A 13,338-nucleotide genomic window follows, 5' to 3' on the forward strand; every position below is an offset into this window, starting at 1 on the left:
TCATAGCCGATGAGAACCTCTGCAGAGTCGTTTGCTGTTAGCTGATAATTTACGAACGTCAATTTATAAAATCGCTCGCACTTATACGAGCCCGTTCAGTTTGTCAGGATCTAAGCGCGGTGCTGGTCACGTCTGATTTCCTTCTACGATCGAGCGAGCGAATAAAAAAATAAAATAAAAAAGGTACGCAATTTAACTGAAGAATTATTAACGTGCATCCGGTATAAAATGTCTACTATGTGATTATTTTATTAATCACAATAAGGGCTCCTGTATTTTCAAGTGTCATCGAGCTTTCCTCGATGGCCGGTAATCGAATAAAATTGCGCCGAGTTGAGGCGAAGCGTCAATAACGAACCATGACTGTAACTAATTTTTGCGGAATCATAATTATCGTCCGTTATTTAAATAATTTTATTTTTTTTTAATTGAAGATGCCTATCGACCTGTATCATTATCCCGCAAGCGCACCATGCCGCGCTACAAGACTAACCGCCGCTGCTCTTGGACTAGATTTGAACCTGAAGTTGGTAGATCTAAGCAAAGGTGAACATTTGACACCAGAATACCTCAAGGTAAGAATAATCGAGCTGCTTAGCCAATAATCCGATTCGTTTAATTTTGCCGGAGAGATCGAGGACTGCAAGTCCAATAATTCTTTGTTACATTTACAGCGCAACCCTCAGCACACCATACCCACCGTGGATGACAATGGATTCGTTATTTGGGAAAGGTGAATATTCGCAACATGTGACTCGAAATCTAAAACCTATTCCTTCCTTGGACCGATTTCCAAATTGCTCGACTGTGCCGACGGACTCTGGTTTTTTTTGTCTGGAGGACAGGGATGATTAATGTGTTCAAATTTTCAACAGTCGTGCGATCATGGCATACCTAGCAGAGCAGTACGCGGGCAAAAACGAGTCCCTGTACCCCAAGGACCCGAAAATCCGCGCTGTCATTCACCAGAGACTGTGCTTCGATCTTGCAACTCTCTACCGAGCTTTCGGAGATTATTACGTAAGTGGTCGCTCATGATCCCCCTTTCAATTTCAGATCGAGTGATCAAAAAAATTCTCTGTTTGGAATCCGCGTTTATTTTCTCATCTTTCATCGATAACAATTAATTTTAATTTCGTAGCATCCCTTGTTCTTCACCGGCGCAACCGGTGGACCTGACCTACTGAAAAAGATCCCGCCCGCACTCGAGCTTTTCGATAAATTTTTGGAAGGTCGCAAGTACGCTGCAGCCGACACTTTGACGATTGCTGATCTCGCTCTGGTAGTTACTGTGTCAAACTTTGAGGTAATTGTGTAATTTTTATCGCGATCCGATCCATTCTTCGTTAGACATTCGCGACCAGATTAATGACAATGTAATTTCACCTTGTTTTCAGGCGGTAGATTACGACCTCAGCAACTACAAGAACGTCACAAAATGGTTCGCGCTGATAAAATCGGAAGCTCCGAAATACCAAGAGATAAACGGCGAAGGAGCAAAACAATTCGGAGCTTTTATCAAATCAGTTAAGCAGAAGTGAATTGTCATCACAAAATCAGGAAGATAGATTCCCGTGTGCTTACAAATCATTTGAATAATAAAATTTTGCTGCACTCTATTCGATAATATATTACATCATTTTTCTAATCATTAACAAGACAAATCTAATCTTTCCAAGGTCTGATTGTCAATGAAATATAATTAAATCATCGGATAAAATCACCTGAGGTGAGGTTTAAACCCAATTACGTCTGTCTTCTGATCGTTAAATATATGATATAATAACAAACACGAAATTGTATTTATTATCGTGGACTCGAAAAGTAACGAATAAATTGTCAGTCCCCTTTTCATTATTTAAAATAACGCTGAAGCAAGAAAAAAAAATGTATCTAAATTTTTTTTTTTTTTTTTTAGTACACCCTATGCCTCTGGTTCTGAACTGAAGGCCTATGCTGTAATATGGCAAAATACGACAGAATTGATTTCTTTCAGTATACTTCAAACCATTTAACTATATACTGAATTTTTACATATCTACTTCCTTAAACGGTATATGGAATTTCGCAGATATACCACCGTAAAGGGAAGCCGCCGAGAGGCGGCGGATCAAAGGGTTGATTTATGAGGTGTGAACAAGATCTTTATCAAGTGATGACAGCTCGTCTGCCACCTGCTCACAATAGGAGCAGGAAAAAAATAGGGACTGTGATTTCACACCTCATCCCCAATTAAAAAGCCATAAATTATTTTTAAATTCCTGCGCGTGCCGGCCGTCAAAATGGCTGGTACACGTGTAGAAATAGGGTGTGAAACAAAGCGACGTGGATTCGCCTTGTAACGGCTGAGCCGGAGCTCGCTGCCGACAAGTCTCCGGACTGGATTAGGGTCATATATTTCGCGATGATTTTCGCTTGCGAGAGATCAGAGCGCGGCATGTGCACAGGATGCAGGGGGTCGCCGCGCAGTGGTAGAAATATGAACAAAATTGAGAGCGCTCGAGTAGGGCCCGCGAAAATACAAAATCTTGAGCTACTTGACTCGCAATCACGTTTTCCATCATATTTCGGTAACGAATAATCGGAATTCGATGATGAAATTGAAATTTCCAAGTGTTTTTGCATTGGATGTGGGTTCTTGTTTGGAAAAAGTATGTTTAAAGAAATTTTAAAGGCGATCGGATACCAGTAAGTTGAAACGTCTTCGTTTTAACGTGGAATGCCTCACATGTAACATCATTTATTAAAGTTCGTGGAGGGGAAAAAATGAATGACAGATAACATATGACTTATACGAAACTATAACATTTCTTAGAGTTCATTATTTATTATGATACAAAAGAAATCACATCACATAACGACCCTTACACGATCCGATTGCTTTTTATTTTCACTTATTGTTAAGCTCGAAAGTAGCAGATATTAAATAATATTTTCTTCCAGTTTAATGTTATAAATAAAGAGCCCAACGTGAATCTACACAGCCATAGACGATTATATACAAGAATAATCGCACGTATTACATTAAGGCGTTGCCTGATTTTTTATTCATTTATTTATCAATTATATTTTGATTATAACTCCAACGAATTTCAGGCAAGGTTAGACTTTAACCGCCAAGTTTAACCAAGCCATATAACACGTGAAGTTCTGATTACATCGAAAAAGTTCTTCGCTTTTTTGCTGTTTGTAAATGGTCAACAATACCATGCATTTGAATTTAATCGAATGGAAATTAATTAGATATTAAAAGCAATCGATTCTCTAATCGGAAGGGCCAGATCATATCAAATTACTTTTCAGTTATCACACAATCACTCCAATGCGGTGACACACGTACAAAATAACATGTTATTTGGTGACTTTCAAAGATGGGAATTATCACCCCTGCGGAACAGAATTCGCATATCTCCCGCAAACATTCGGGACTCGGCAAATATCATCATATTATGTAATATCGCACCTACGATTTTCATTAGATTCTGTCTTCGTTAAAATTCTTGTCAATTAATACATTTGCCTTTGCAGATAATTATTCAAAATTTTTTTTCCTTTCCTTTCGTTTTTTTTTTTTTCTTTTTGTTTCTTCGTGAAATTCATTTCTTGAAAAGATGTACTATTTCATAAATGATGACAAAGAGGCAGAAGCATCGAATAATTCTCTCATTATCTATGTATACATGTACCACCGCACCTCGGTAGTTGACGAAACATATATTATACATATGTGTTTTTATATACCTATGTATGTATGTTTTTATAATATAATAATATAGTTTTAAAGAGTCATTTCTTTTTTTCCGACTTACGAGTCCGATATACACGCAAATGAATTTTATTATATCGTCGTTATAATTTTTTGACTTTTTTTAAAGTTTTTTTCTCTTGCTTTGTTATAAAAAAATATATAGAAGGCTAAACGTGCTGACTACGGCGCGAGTCAGTTATTAATAATTACAAATTACAAATTGATACTCGTCCTACAATAAATTACAAGGAATTAAAAATTAATTTATAATTATACATATATATAAATACCAAGCTTAATTATATGTATATAAGTATATATATATGTATAAGTAATAATATAATATATTCTACAATCGAGTTATCAGATTGTTTTTTCATTTAAATTTCGTTTCTTCAATTCCGTTCTTCTTTTCAAATTTATTCAACATTTTCATTAGTTTCACTCGTTCTGTCTTTGCAAATCTCTGGTTATGTTTATTAGTTCGTTTATTTTCGTGGATCTAGTCTTTTGATAAAATTTGTTATCTTCAAGATGAGAAAAAAAATTGAAAAATTGATAAAATGACAAATTAAACAAATATAAAAGCAAGAACCAAATTCTCACACATGCGTACGTACGTATAATATTATAAGAAGACGTACAAAATTTTGACACATCCGTCTTGGCTGAAACATTTAATATCTTTTTATCATTTAACTTTTGAATATCCCAAATCGATATACATATAAGTATCTATAAATTGCGCATTCAAAAATTCTTCATATATTTTTTTTATCTTATTTTCTTGTCATATTTATCCCGCGACAGGTACGGTGTAGATACGTGTCGTTAATTTTCATCTTAGTATTTATAATATAGACAGTCATGCAAAACATTACCCCTCTAAATATGTATGAATTTTCAAGTTCTTCAGTCTCCTCCTCAGCCTTTTAAAATTTATGACTTTTTCGAAAAATAGTTGCGCATGTGTTTCGAAAATCTGATAAGAAGCTTTTACCGTGTTACTCAGGGCTGGATAAATTGAATAACTTTCAATAACGAGTCCATATCGAATCGACGGAAATAATTGTACAATTAAAAAAAAAAAATGGCCAACTGTTCTCAGCGGATGAAATTGTTCCAGATGAATATCTATGATTACTGAAATGATTCCGTTGATTCTTTAGCCTATTCATACGTCGCTGAATGTTGATATGTCAGTTTCTGAATCTTTGAATTTCAAAAAATCAGTTCTTCATTTTTATATTTTTCGTGTAATTGATAAAGTCATCATGTAGTGATTATAGCGACTGAGTATGGTTTTAAATTGGTCTTGGTCCAATGTTGGTCAAAATTTTGCATTCCTTGTTATTCTTATCATACAGTTAATTATTGTCAATGAAGCATTCCGGATGCACATGACTGAATAAATTGCGTGTTATCCAACTTAGTGTTTAGAAAGTAGATACACCTTGTTCGGCGTTACCCATATCTACAACATATGCGTACAATTCTCAAAGTATCTTCTTATCAATGTAATAATTTTTCGTGTACGACCGAGACTGAAATCATTACTGTACTTTTTGATTTCCAAAATTACGCATACATGCTATAGCATTAATCAATATTTCATAGTTTCATCTAATCATTTAAAACTGTCTTATATTTTGAACCGCCAGACGTGACCTTCGTGTGAACATACGTGTCCATGTAACAGCGGGTGTCCCCAATTGCAGAATATATTTACCTATGTAATTCGCATGCTTTTCGCCACTAATCGTCTTTTCTCTTATAATTTACAAATTTGATTTCTTTCGAACAGCCTCTTTTAGTTAGACTAGCAACCGACTGTCTTCAACCACTTTCATCATAGGTGTATCTGCTGTACCCTGTTCGACGAGAGAGCGACGCAGCAGACTAGACTTCGCCCAGATTATGGGCCAGGGTTTTTATAGCTGCGATACTGTGTCCTCCTCTCGCTGAACAGGGTATAAAATTCCTTTCCTAGGTACGTACAATCTTTGATAATTTCACGTTATTAAAATCACATTGTTAGTCGACGATCACGAAGATTGAAATAATAACGACGCGATAAACGAAAATATATCCGATCGATATTAGATTCCTTATGTCGTCACAAAGATTATTCGTATAATTATTATATCATCTAATTTGCCAAGGACCGTATTGAAAGGCATAAAAATTCGTTGATTCGTCCGTAATCTCATTCACGAGAGATCTTGTACAAGAGTTTAATGACCTAGATTTATCATTTTTCTTTCGTTCACTTTTCCCCGAAGGATTTGCGGTTGACGACGGTCAGCGCTTTTCTCCCAAACATAGCCACTGGACAATTATTATTTTTTTTTCTTTTCTATCTTTTACATCCATACATAGATACAAACACACGTGCGCAGTCAACAATTATTATACACGCAAATGTATTAACCGCAATTGAAGTACGAGTGAAAAAGGAAGCTTTCTTTTCGTCCATCTAAATTTGTCATTTAATATGCGATGAATGTTTCGTGATAGAGGTGAATCGAGAGAGACAAAGCTCCGAAACTCCGAGGACCCTCGTCACCTCAAACTTCAATTGAGAGTACGTAAACTGTATAATAATGTAAATACACAAACTAAAATGTTTTACAATATATATATATCTAGACGCATATCATATTAGTTGTTTTATTTCTTATTTTTAATTCTACTTGTATTATTATTGTTGTTATTATTATTATCATTAAACATTATATTAACGTTATATCATTACATAATATTTGTAAGAAATGAGTTGATTTATGTACAGTGCAATCCCAACCTAGACGACGATAGCGATGATAAAAACCGATTATTTCTGTATACATATAAATGTATATATACATTTTATACATACTGATATTCGCGATGGCTCGATAATTTTGTTTGGAATTTAGTTGTTAATGAATTTCTTTGTATTTCTCGACTTATTTTTGAATGATATTTGTTGATTCGAAAACGTTGTTACTTTGTCAAGATTTATAATAAAATAGTTCCGATTTCATCTTCGTCATTTTATTCATGAATTTTTACTTGCATAGGTAACCACGGTGTAGATAAGGAGGGGACGTGGAGGATAGAGGAATGGGTAGAAAAGCTGAGAAAGAGAATATGAGATGAGAAATGTGTATAAAATAGGAGAAAAATATCGGTAGGTGGGATTGGGGATAAAATATGGTATGAGATAAAGATAAAGTTTCAAATATTTCGAGATTGTTTTTTTTTTTTACTCTTATCGTCCAAGCGGATTTGCACGATCAGTCAGAATAGATCTTTGGCCGATTTTTGCCGATTATCTTTAATCCGAGGTGTAGTTATATTTCTTTTGTATTAATTTTCTTCAGTTCTGTTACATTTCAATTCGTTTTCTCTCCTCTCATATTTCCTCTTCTGACATCGGAGTCCAAAGACTGTTAATAATAGTAGAAAATAAAAAAAATAAAAAAAAAAAAAAACCAACTTTATACTTGATCGCGAGATCAGCGCCAAGTTCGTTCAAAAATTATATCGTACAATATGTATGTCTTAAATTTCAACCGTAACACGTAGCTCTAATTAAAAAAAAAAAAAAAAAGAAAATAAAAGATGCAAAACAATTTTATTCATTCTTTTTGCTGACATTTTCTCTCTTGTTGTTCTTCTTTTTCTTCTTCATCGTCATTAATATTTTTTTGCGATCAATAAAATTCATGAACATTTCATAATCACACCACATATAATTAAAAGTTAATAACTCGATACTAGGATGATTCTCATTGTTTCTCAGTTATCGTTAAATAGGATAAAAATTTCAAAGCGATGTAATATAGCAGCGTAAAAGTGTCATCGACGAAGAAACAAAAAATAAAAATAAATAAATAATAATATATCTTCGCTACACATAAAACACATCTTTTAAAATATTCTGATGATTCTTTTTTTTTTTTATTATTTCTTCTCTTGAAATTTGGGGAAGCTTTTTCTCGATCCTTCCGTAAGTCAAGTCAAGCAAAGCCGATTATGGGACGATATTGTGCAGATTCCTCACTTGTTTGCTTTGTTTCTATTTTCTTTCTTCATTTCGTTTATTCAGTTCTTTATTTTTTTTAAAATGTTTCTTTCTTCAATAATAATAGTAATAATAATAATAATCTTATTTTGACTTGCTCAGTTACACATCTGGTGACGTAGTTATCTTTTCAACATTTAGGATTACATAATATTCACCGTCTTCCTGTATCCATTCCCGTATGTCGAGATGTAAAGTAGAGTAGTAGGGGTGGTTTTCCACCGTGACATCCTGCAGTCCTCGACGAATCGTCAAGATTCTTCAAACTTTATATCATGTATAGAATAGACAGAGTCGGATCATGTTTTTTCTAAAGATTAGGTCATGTAACGCATCACGGCTCTCAGGGCGTACAACAATTCCGCTTGCATACGGGCTTCCAGGATCATAAGATTAACGTGAATCTGAAAACAAAGAACAAAAAAAAAAAATTGTAGGAATAAAAATATTGCGAAGCAAAGGATGAAGAAAAAAAAACTCGGTTAATTAAAAAATTACCTTTTCACTGTGTTTGAATTCCCTCATAACGCGGTCGTAATCTCTTTTCGTTACTCTTTCGGGGTAGCAGACGGCGCTTTTTATGAATGTTTTAAGACTTCGTTCAAGTAGTTGATTGACCTCGTTGTAATCATAATCGTCATGCCTGATGCCGAACATGCACTGTATATAGTTCCATATTGCACGCCTGAATCGCGACGTGTCAACCTTATTATGGGTACCCATTGTATAATACGTTAAATTGTAGGCCGTCTTGAATTTGTCATCCAGAAGATTTCCAACGTCGTTATAAAGACGATTGACCAAAGAGTAACCGTGATCATCCCACGAATAATCCTGAACTCGAAAGGTGGGTATATCGTTAAGCTGACCGCGCTGTAAATCAAGTAAATTTATTAGGAAACTTTTTACGATTTTTTTTTATTCAATTTCAACCATCCAGTGAACTGTCGAGAATCGAAGAGAGATAGAAAAAAAATGATATTCGTTCCAATACCTTGGCAAAGTCCTGATAAATGAACGTGGGATCTTCTATGAAAAGACCAATATCAGAATCTAGTACAGAGCTTCGTTGCGGTGCGGCAGTCAATTCCGCAGATTGTGATTCAACGGTCTCAAAACGTTTCGATAATTCTTCTTGCGTTATTTGATAAGATTCTGATTTTTCCGACAATCTTTTCATCCGTTCCATCAGCGTTTCGACCCCAACTTCCTGTTCCCCAAGTATGCTAGGCGACGAGGGAGGTGACGGGATGGTATCTAAAAAAAAAAAAACACAAACCAATGAACAACACGCGAATAAATTTCATCGCATGACGATTCAAATGTCAAAAGGTAAAAGGAATATATGTATGTATCGTACATTATGTATGTGTCGTGTCTCGTTATTATTACTCACCAGTCTTATCGGCACTTCCGGGTATTTTCGTTGGACTACTGCTCGACAGCTTATCCTTGGAAGGTTGTACGTTTTTCTTATTATCCTTGACACTGTCCTTGTAATGATGACCCGAACTGCTGTCGAGTTCCTCATTAATACCGCAAGAAAATACGAACGAGGATAACGAGTGAAAGTGGGCTAACAAAACTATAGCGTGGACAACCTCTGCCAGTGACCAATTATCCGCACCTTTGGTTAGTTTCTGAAAAATAATTTTACAAATTTATCACCCTTCTTTCCAAGTGAAACGTTCGTCCAAAAATTACCAGCTCATAAAAAAAAAAAAAAAAAAGGTCAAGACGGGAGAAGATGAGAGCTGAATTCGTTCTTCGATATCCACCTACAGCTTACCTCTATGTGAGATTTATTGAGTAGCCAAGGCCGGTGGGCTAAGATCTTGTTGATCTCATAAAGATCCTGTAACTTGCCCGGTATGGATTTCAGGCCCTGAAGCCACGTGGAGGCTCCACCTTGTAGGAGGAATTCACCTTTTTGCAGATTTATTAAATAGCTGCACTGATGCCTTCCAGCTGCCTGTTGGTAAAATTAGAAGTATAAAAAAAAATCAAGTCACAAAATAAAAAAATCCACACTCAAATAAACATTTCTCATTTCAGTTCGTTGAACTTATTGGATCATACCCTGACTGTGTACCTAAAATATTTTTATACGGTACATGAGACGTATATTGAAGTAAATGAAAGAATAAAAATAGCATTTTTCTATCTCGCGGAACATTTGAACATTTTCAACTACTCGGGCCCAATCTGAATTAATGTGAAGACAATGAAATTATACGATGTGTGGAACGATGTAAGTCTCAGAATCAATATTTACCATCGTCTGGATGAGATATTCGGAGATTTCGGTATATCAAATGATAAGACTGTGAACTATTATTTCTTTGTGCCCTAGATTTTTTCTATATAAAAATTATTCGAGGTAAAAAAATAGAGAAATAAAAAATCAGAAAATTAGGCAACCGTCACGTTAGTGAATTTTCTGTTTTTTTTTTTTGATACTTGGAAAGTTTCACAATTACGTGTACGTATACAAGCTGTCGAATGCGTGTACGCACGCACCTGTATTATATACTCGTGAGTTTGTTCGAAATTTTATACAGATACATACAGGTATACAGATACAACGCGTTTTAAATGAAATTATGAGCTTTGTTGAAAATTCTATTGTTAAGTAGGTTAATGAGGCCTTATCAGCTGTACACAACTACAATTGATTACATGCTAGTTCGGTTGTCTTTTATCCGCTTGTATTTTTCCATCGTATATAATAACGCGACGCGAACACACATAGGCGAAACACTGTGCCCATTTTATGCACACAAGTAGTCTCCACGTACACCGATAACGCGCGAACTGTATAATTACATCATCGATTAGATAGGCGCTATCGAAAATCTTGACTCTCGAAATTTTATCGAGAGCTTGAATTTTCTTATTATTAAAAAGCGTGTCGGAAGTACGCGCCTGTGATATACGGCCTTGTTACCCGCACCTCCGGCTCAGCGCGAAGGAATTCTTCTCTCCTCTCTTCGTGAATAAAATAAAATAGATAAATAAAAAAAATTTTTATCACCAAGTGACTCACCATGATGGCTATGAGGTGTCTGTAGTCGTAGGGCAAGGGTCCGTCACCCCGTAGAATAAAGTGTTGCGTACGAAGAAAATGTTCCAAATACGTGGGGTGGCCAGCCATCACACGTGAGACATGATCGAGTCTGTTGTTCTGCAGGAACGCGTCCATCAACAGCATGTGAGCCTGAAGCACGAAAGAGACGAGAAAAAAAAAATTAGCTACATCTATAATCGCGCGTGCGGATGTAAGAAGAGTTTGGCTGAGAAGCTTTTTCATTTCTCCCCAACTTTTCTCCTTCTGTTTTTCACCGTTTCATCGGCGGAGATCAGCCGCGCGTTGGAACTAACGAATGTATAACAATAATAATTTATCCAACAAATATACATGGCTACATAAAATAGGCATGTACATAAATTAAGGCGGTTATTACACACGCTTATTTGCACGTGTGCGTAATACACGTACGACTATACAATAGGAATTAGATATGGTTGAATGTTTCTCACGAGACATTTCATTGTCAAGTGACGCAATCCAAACACCTTCTTGCACGAGGCAAGGCACCCGAGAGCTTCGCGACTGTATGCACATAATAAACGTACACCTATGTATGTTACCGGCGAATCGTTACGCGTTGTTTACACATCGATCGCAATTTTATTAATAAATTTTTCAAATGCCGGTCGATCGGATTCCCAAGTATGTGTGGGGCACATCCGATTGTTTCGGAGGAAGTTTCAGTATGACCGCGAAAATGAATGACAAAATTTAGTAGCGTTTCCTTGAATAAGGTATCGCGGTTTGGTGGCACGAATCTGCGACGAATCAGCTGATGTATTCCGTTGACGGAAGTCGATCCCTTCGCTCTGCAGTTCCGACTCGAAATGTTATTACTTTTATCATTTTATTGTCGAGTGATTAATTATCGCGTTATTTCACGTCGTCACTGGTGCATAAAAATTGTGCAATCGTGACGGAGCGTTTGAAAGAAATTTTTCGTTTTGTCATCGGCAGATCCATCCGAATATTACAGTCGTCTGTGATACGATCGCTCGTCGATATCTCGAAAAAATACACACGTAAAAAATTGGAGAGAAAAATGAAAAAAAAATTCACCGATCAAATGAAATAATATGTATAGATATATATGTACTTAGTTGATTTATAAAAACTGGTAATTTTTCGCTGGAGCTGTGTGCACGTACACGTATGTAAGTTTACGTATACATAAAACTGGATCTGAACAGCGAATCGCAGCAGCACATATGTACAGCAACGTACCATATAGGTGGTAAACCATTAGCCAAGCAGTATGTATATAGCTTTTATGATGTTTATGACCTCAATCTTGTTTGCTGCTGTTGAGAGAGAATTTTTTTTTTTCTCCTCTTCTTCTTCTTCTTCTATTTTTGCCTTTTTATCAGTCGTTTCGAGTATCTAATACGTTAAATATATAAATACATATATATATATTTTCAATTAATCACGTTGTATATCATCATTTTTTCGGGGATAGGGTAACGGACGATCGAACGTATCGAAACAAAGAAGAGATAGAAACTGAAACAATAATAAAATGTCGTAATGGTCAGGGTTAACATGCAATACCATATATAAATATATGAGATACAAATATATCTAATTGTATGTTTACACAGAAAATCTCTGTTTTGGCAAGTAGCGATTTTGGCAGATCGCCTTTGACAGTAGAGAAGAGAGATCTTTTTGCCTCTGAAGAATCGCATCAGGGACCACTCTAACGTCAGATAGGGACGATTATTAATAGAGCCAACTTCGATCGACGCGAACCACATAGGTATACGCACAGACGGATTGCCATTTGTAAGCTAAATCTGACGTAAACTATTCACAAACTGATTTGGATGGTTAGATCATTGCCGAAAACAAGTATACACATCGTACAGCGTGAAAAAAAAAATCATTTAAAAAGAAAAACGAAATAATATCGCGGATCAAAAAAGACTCGCAATATTTCACAAAAAATTTCGATGCGTACGAGTGAGAATTTTTTTTCACACATTATACCCTTTAAATTTGTGATACAGAGAGAGAGAGAGAGAGAGAGGAGAATAAAAAATTTAATAATCACATTAAATTGAACATAGTATCGATAAACTGACGATAATGTCACGAACATTATATAAGATCATGCCTAGTATTTATAAAGTGGGCAAAAAAAAATTCGCTTCGTATCGCAGGCTCCGACCCCCGGGGGTCGGTCAATTTCACGTGGATGGTCAACCATATGCTCCTGCAGAGAGTTCAATTCTAACTCGTGCAGAGATATGTATAAATTTGAAGCGATAGATGAGAAGAAGAAGAAGAAGAAAAAAAATATCACTTCATGTGTGCATAAATATGTAATCTGCAGCACGTGGAGTTATCCCGATTACGTAATTATTGTCAACTAACGACTGTACGTACAAATGTAACGAGCAACAATGTTGACCGATGTATCATATCCTC

At 35.7% G+C, this 13,338-nt stretch overlaps 2 protein-coding genes across 2 annotated transcripts in view; one reads left to right on the forward strand and one right to left on the reverse strand.

Moving 5' to 3' along the window:
* The first annotated feature begins 23 nt into the window (after nucleotides 1–23).
* Nucleotides 24–1,790, forward strand: LOC105683221 (glutathione S-transferase 1-1-like). The gene is made up of 6 exons (XM_012395674.3): nucleotides 24–183; nucleotides 435–575; nucleotides 675–733; nucleotides 876–1,020; nucleotides 1,142–1,306; nucleotides 1,398–1,790. Exons 2-6 carry the CDS (start codon nucleotides 435–437, stop codon nucleotides 1,539–1,541), a joined length of 654 nt encoding a protein of 217 aa, XP_012251097.1. The 5' UTR covers nucleotides 24–183; the 3' UTR covers nucleotides 1,542–1,790.
* Nucleotides 1,791–2,785: 995 nt separating this feature from the next.
* The window catches only part of LOC105683222 (sestrin-1), a 92,900-nt gene continuing 82,347 nt past the window's right edge, over nucleotides 2,786–13,338 (reverse strand). Inside the window, exons 6-11 of the mRNA XM_025746087.2 lie at nucleotides 10,864–11,034; nucleotides 9,607–9,789; nucleotides 9,214–9,457; nucleotides 8,812–9,074; nucleotides 8,316–8,690; nucleotides 2,786–8,221 (exon numbers count right to left, since the gene is read on the reverse strand). Of these exons, the coding sequence (XP_025601872.2) occupies nucleotides 8,135–8,221; nucleotides 8,316–8,690; nucleotides 8,812–9,074; nucleotides 9,214–9,457; nucleotides 9,607–9,789; nucleotides 10,864–11,034 (1,323 nt within the window). The 3' untranslated portion in view covers nucleotides 2,786–8,134. The remainder of the gene's footprint in view (nucleotides 8,222–8,315; nucleotides 8,691–8,811; nucleotides 9,075–9,213; nucleotides 9,458–9,606; nucleotides 9,790–10,863; nucleotides 11,035–13,338) is intronic.

The sequence above is a fragment of the Athalia rosae genome, chromosome 6 (assembly GCF_917208135.1).
Source record: "Athalia rosae chromosome 6, iyAthRosa1.1, whole genome shotgun sequence".
Taxonomy (NCBI): domain Eukaryota; kingdom Metazoa; phylum Arthropoda; class Insecta; order Hymenoptera; family Athaliidae; genus Athalia; species Athalia rosae.

What these genes read in the sequence shown, in the direction of transcription:
- LOC105683221 (XM_012395674.3), top strand. Translation starts at nt 435, where the DNA reads ATGCCTATCGACCTGTATCATTATCCCGCAAGCGCACCATGCCGCGCT. An exon ending in TGACACCAGAATACCTCAAG is followed by an intron (nt 576 to 674) that starts GTAAGAATAATC and finishes TTACATTTACAG; the next exon opens with CGCAACCCTCAGCACACCAT. An exon ending in GAGCTTTCGGAGATTATTAC is followed by an intron (nt 1,021 to 1,141) that starts GTAAGTGGTCGC and finishes TTAATTTCGTAG; the next exon opens with CATCCCTTGTTCTTCACCGG.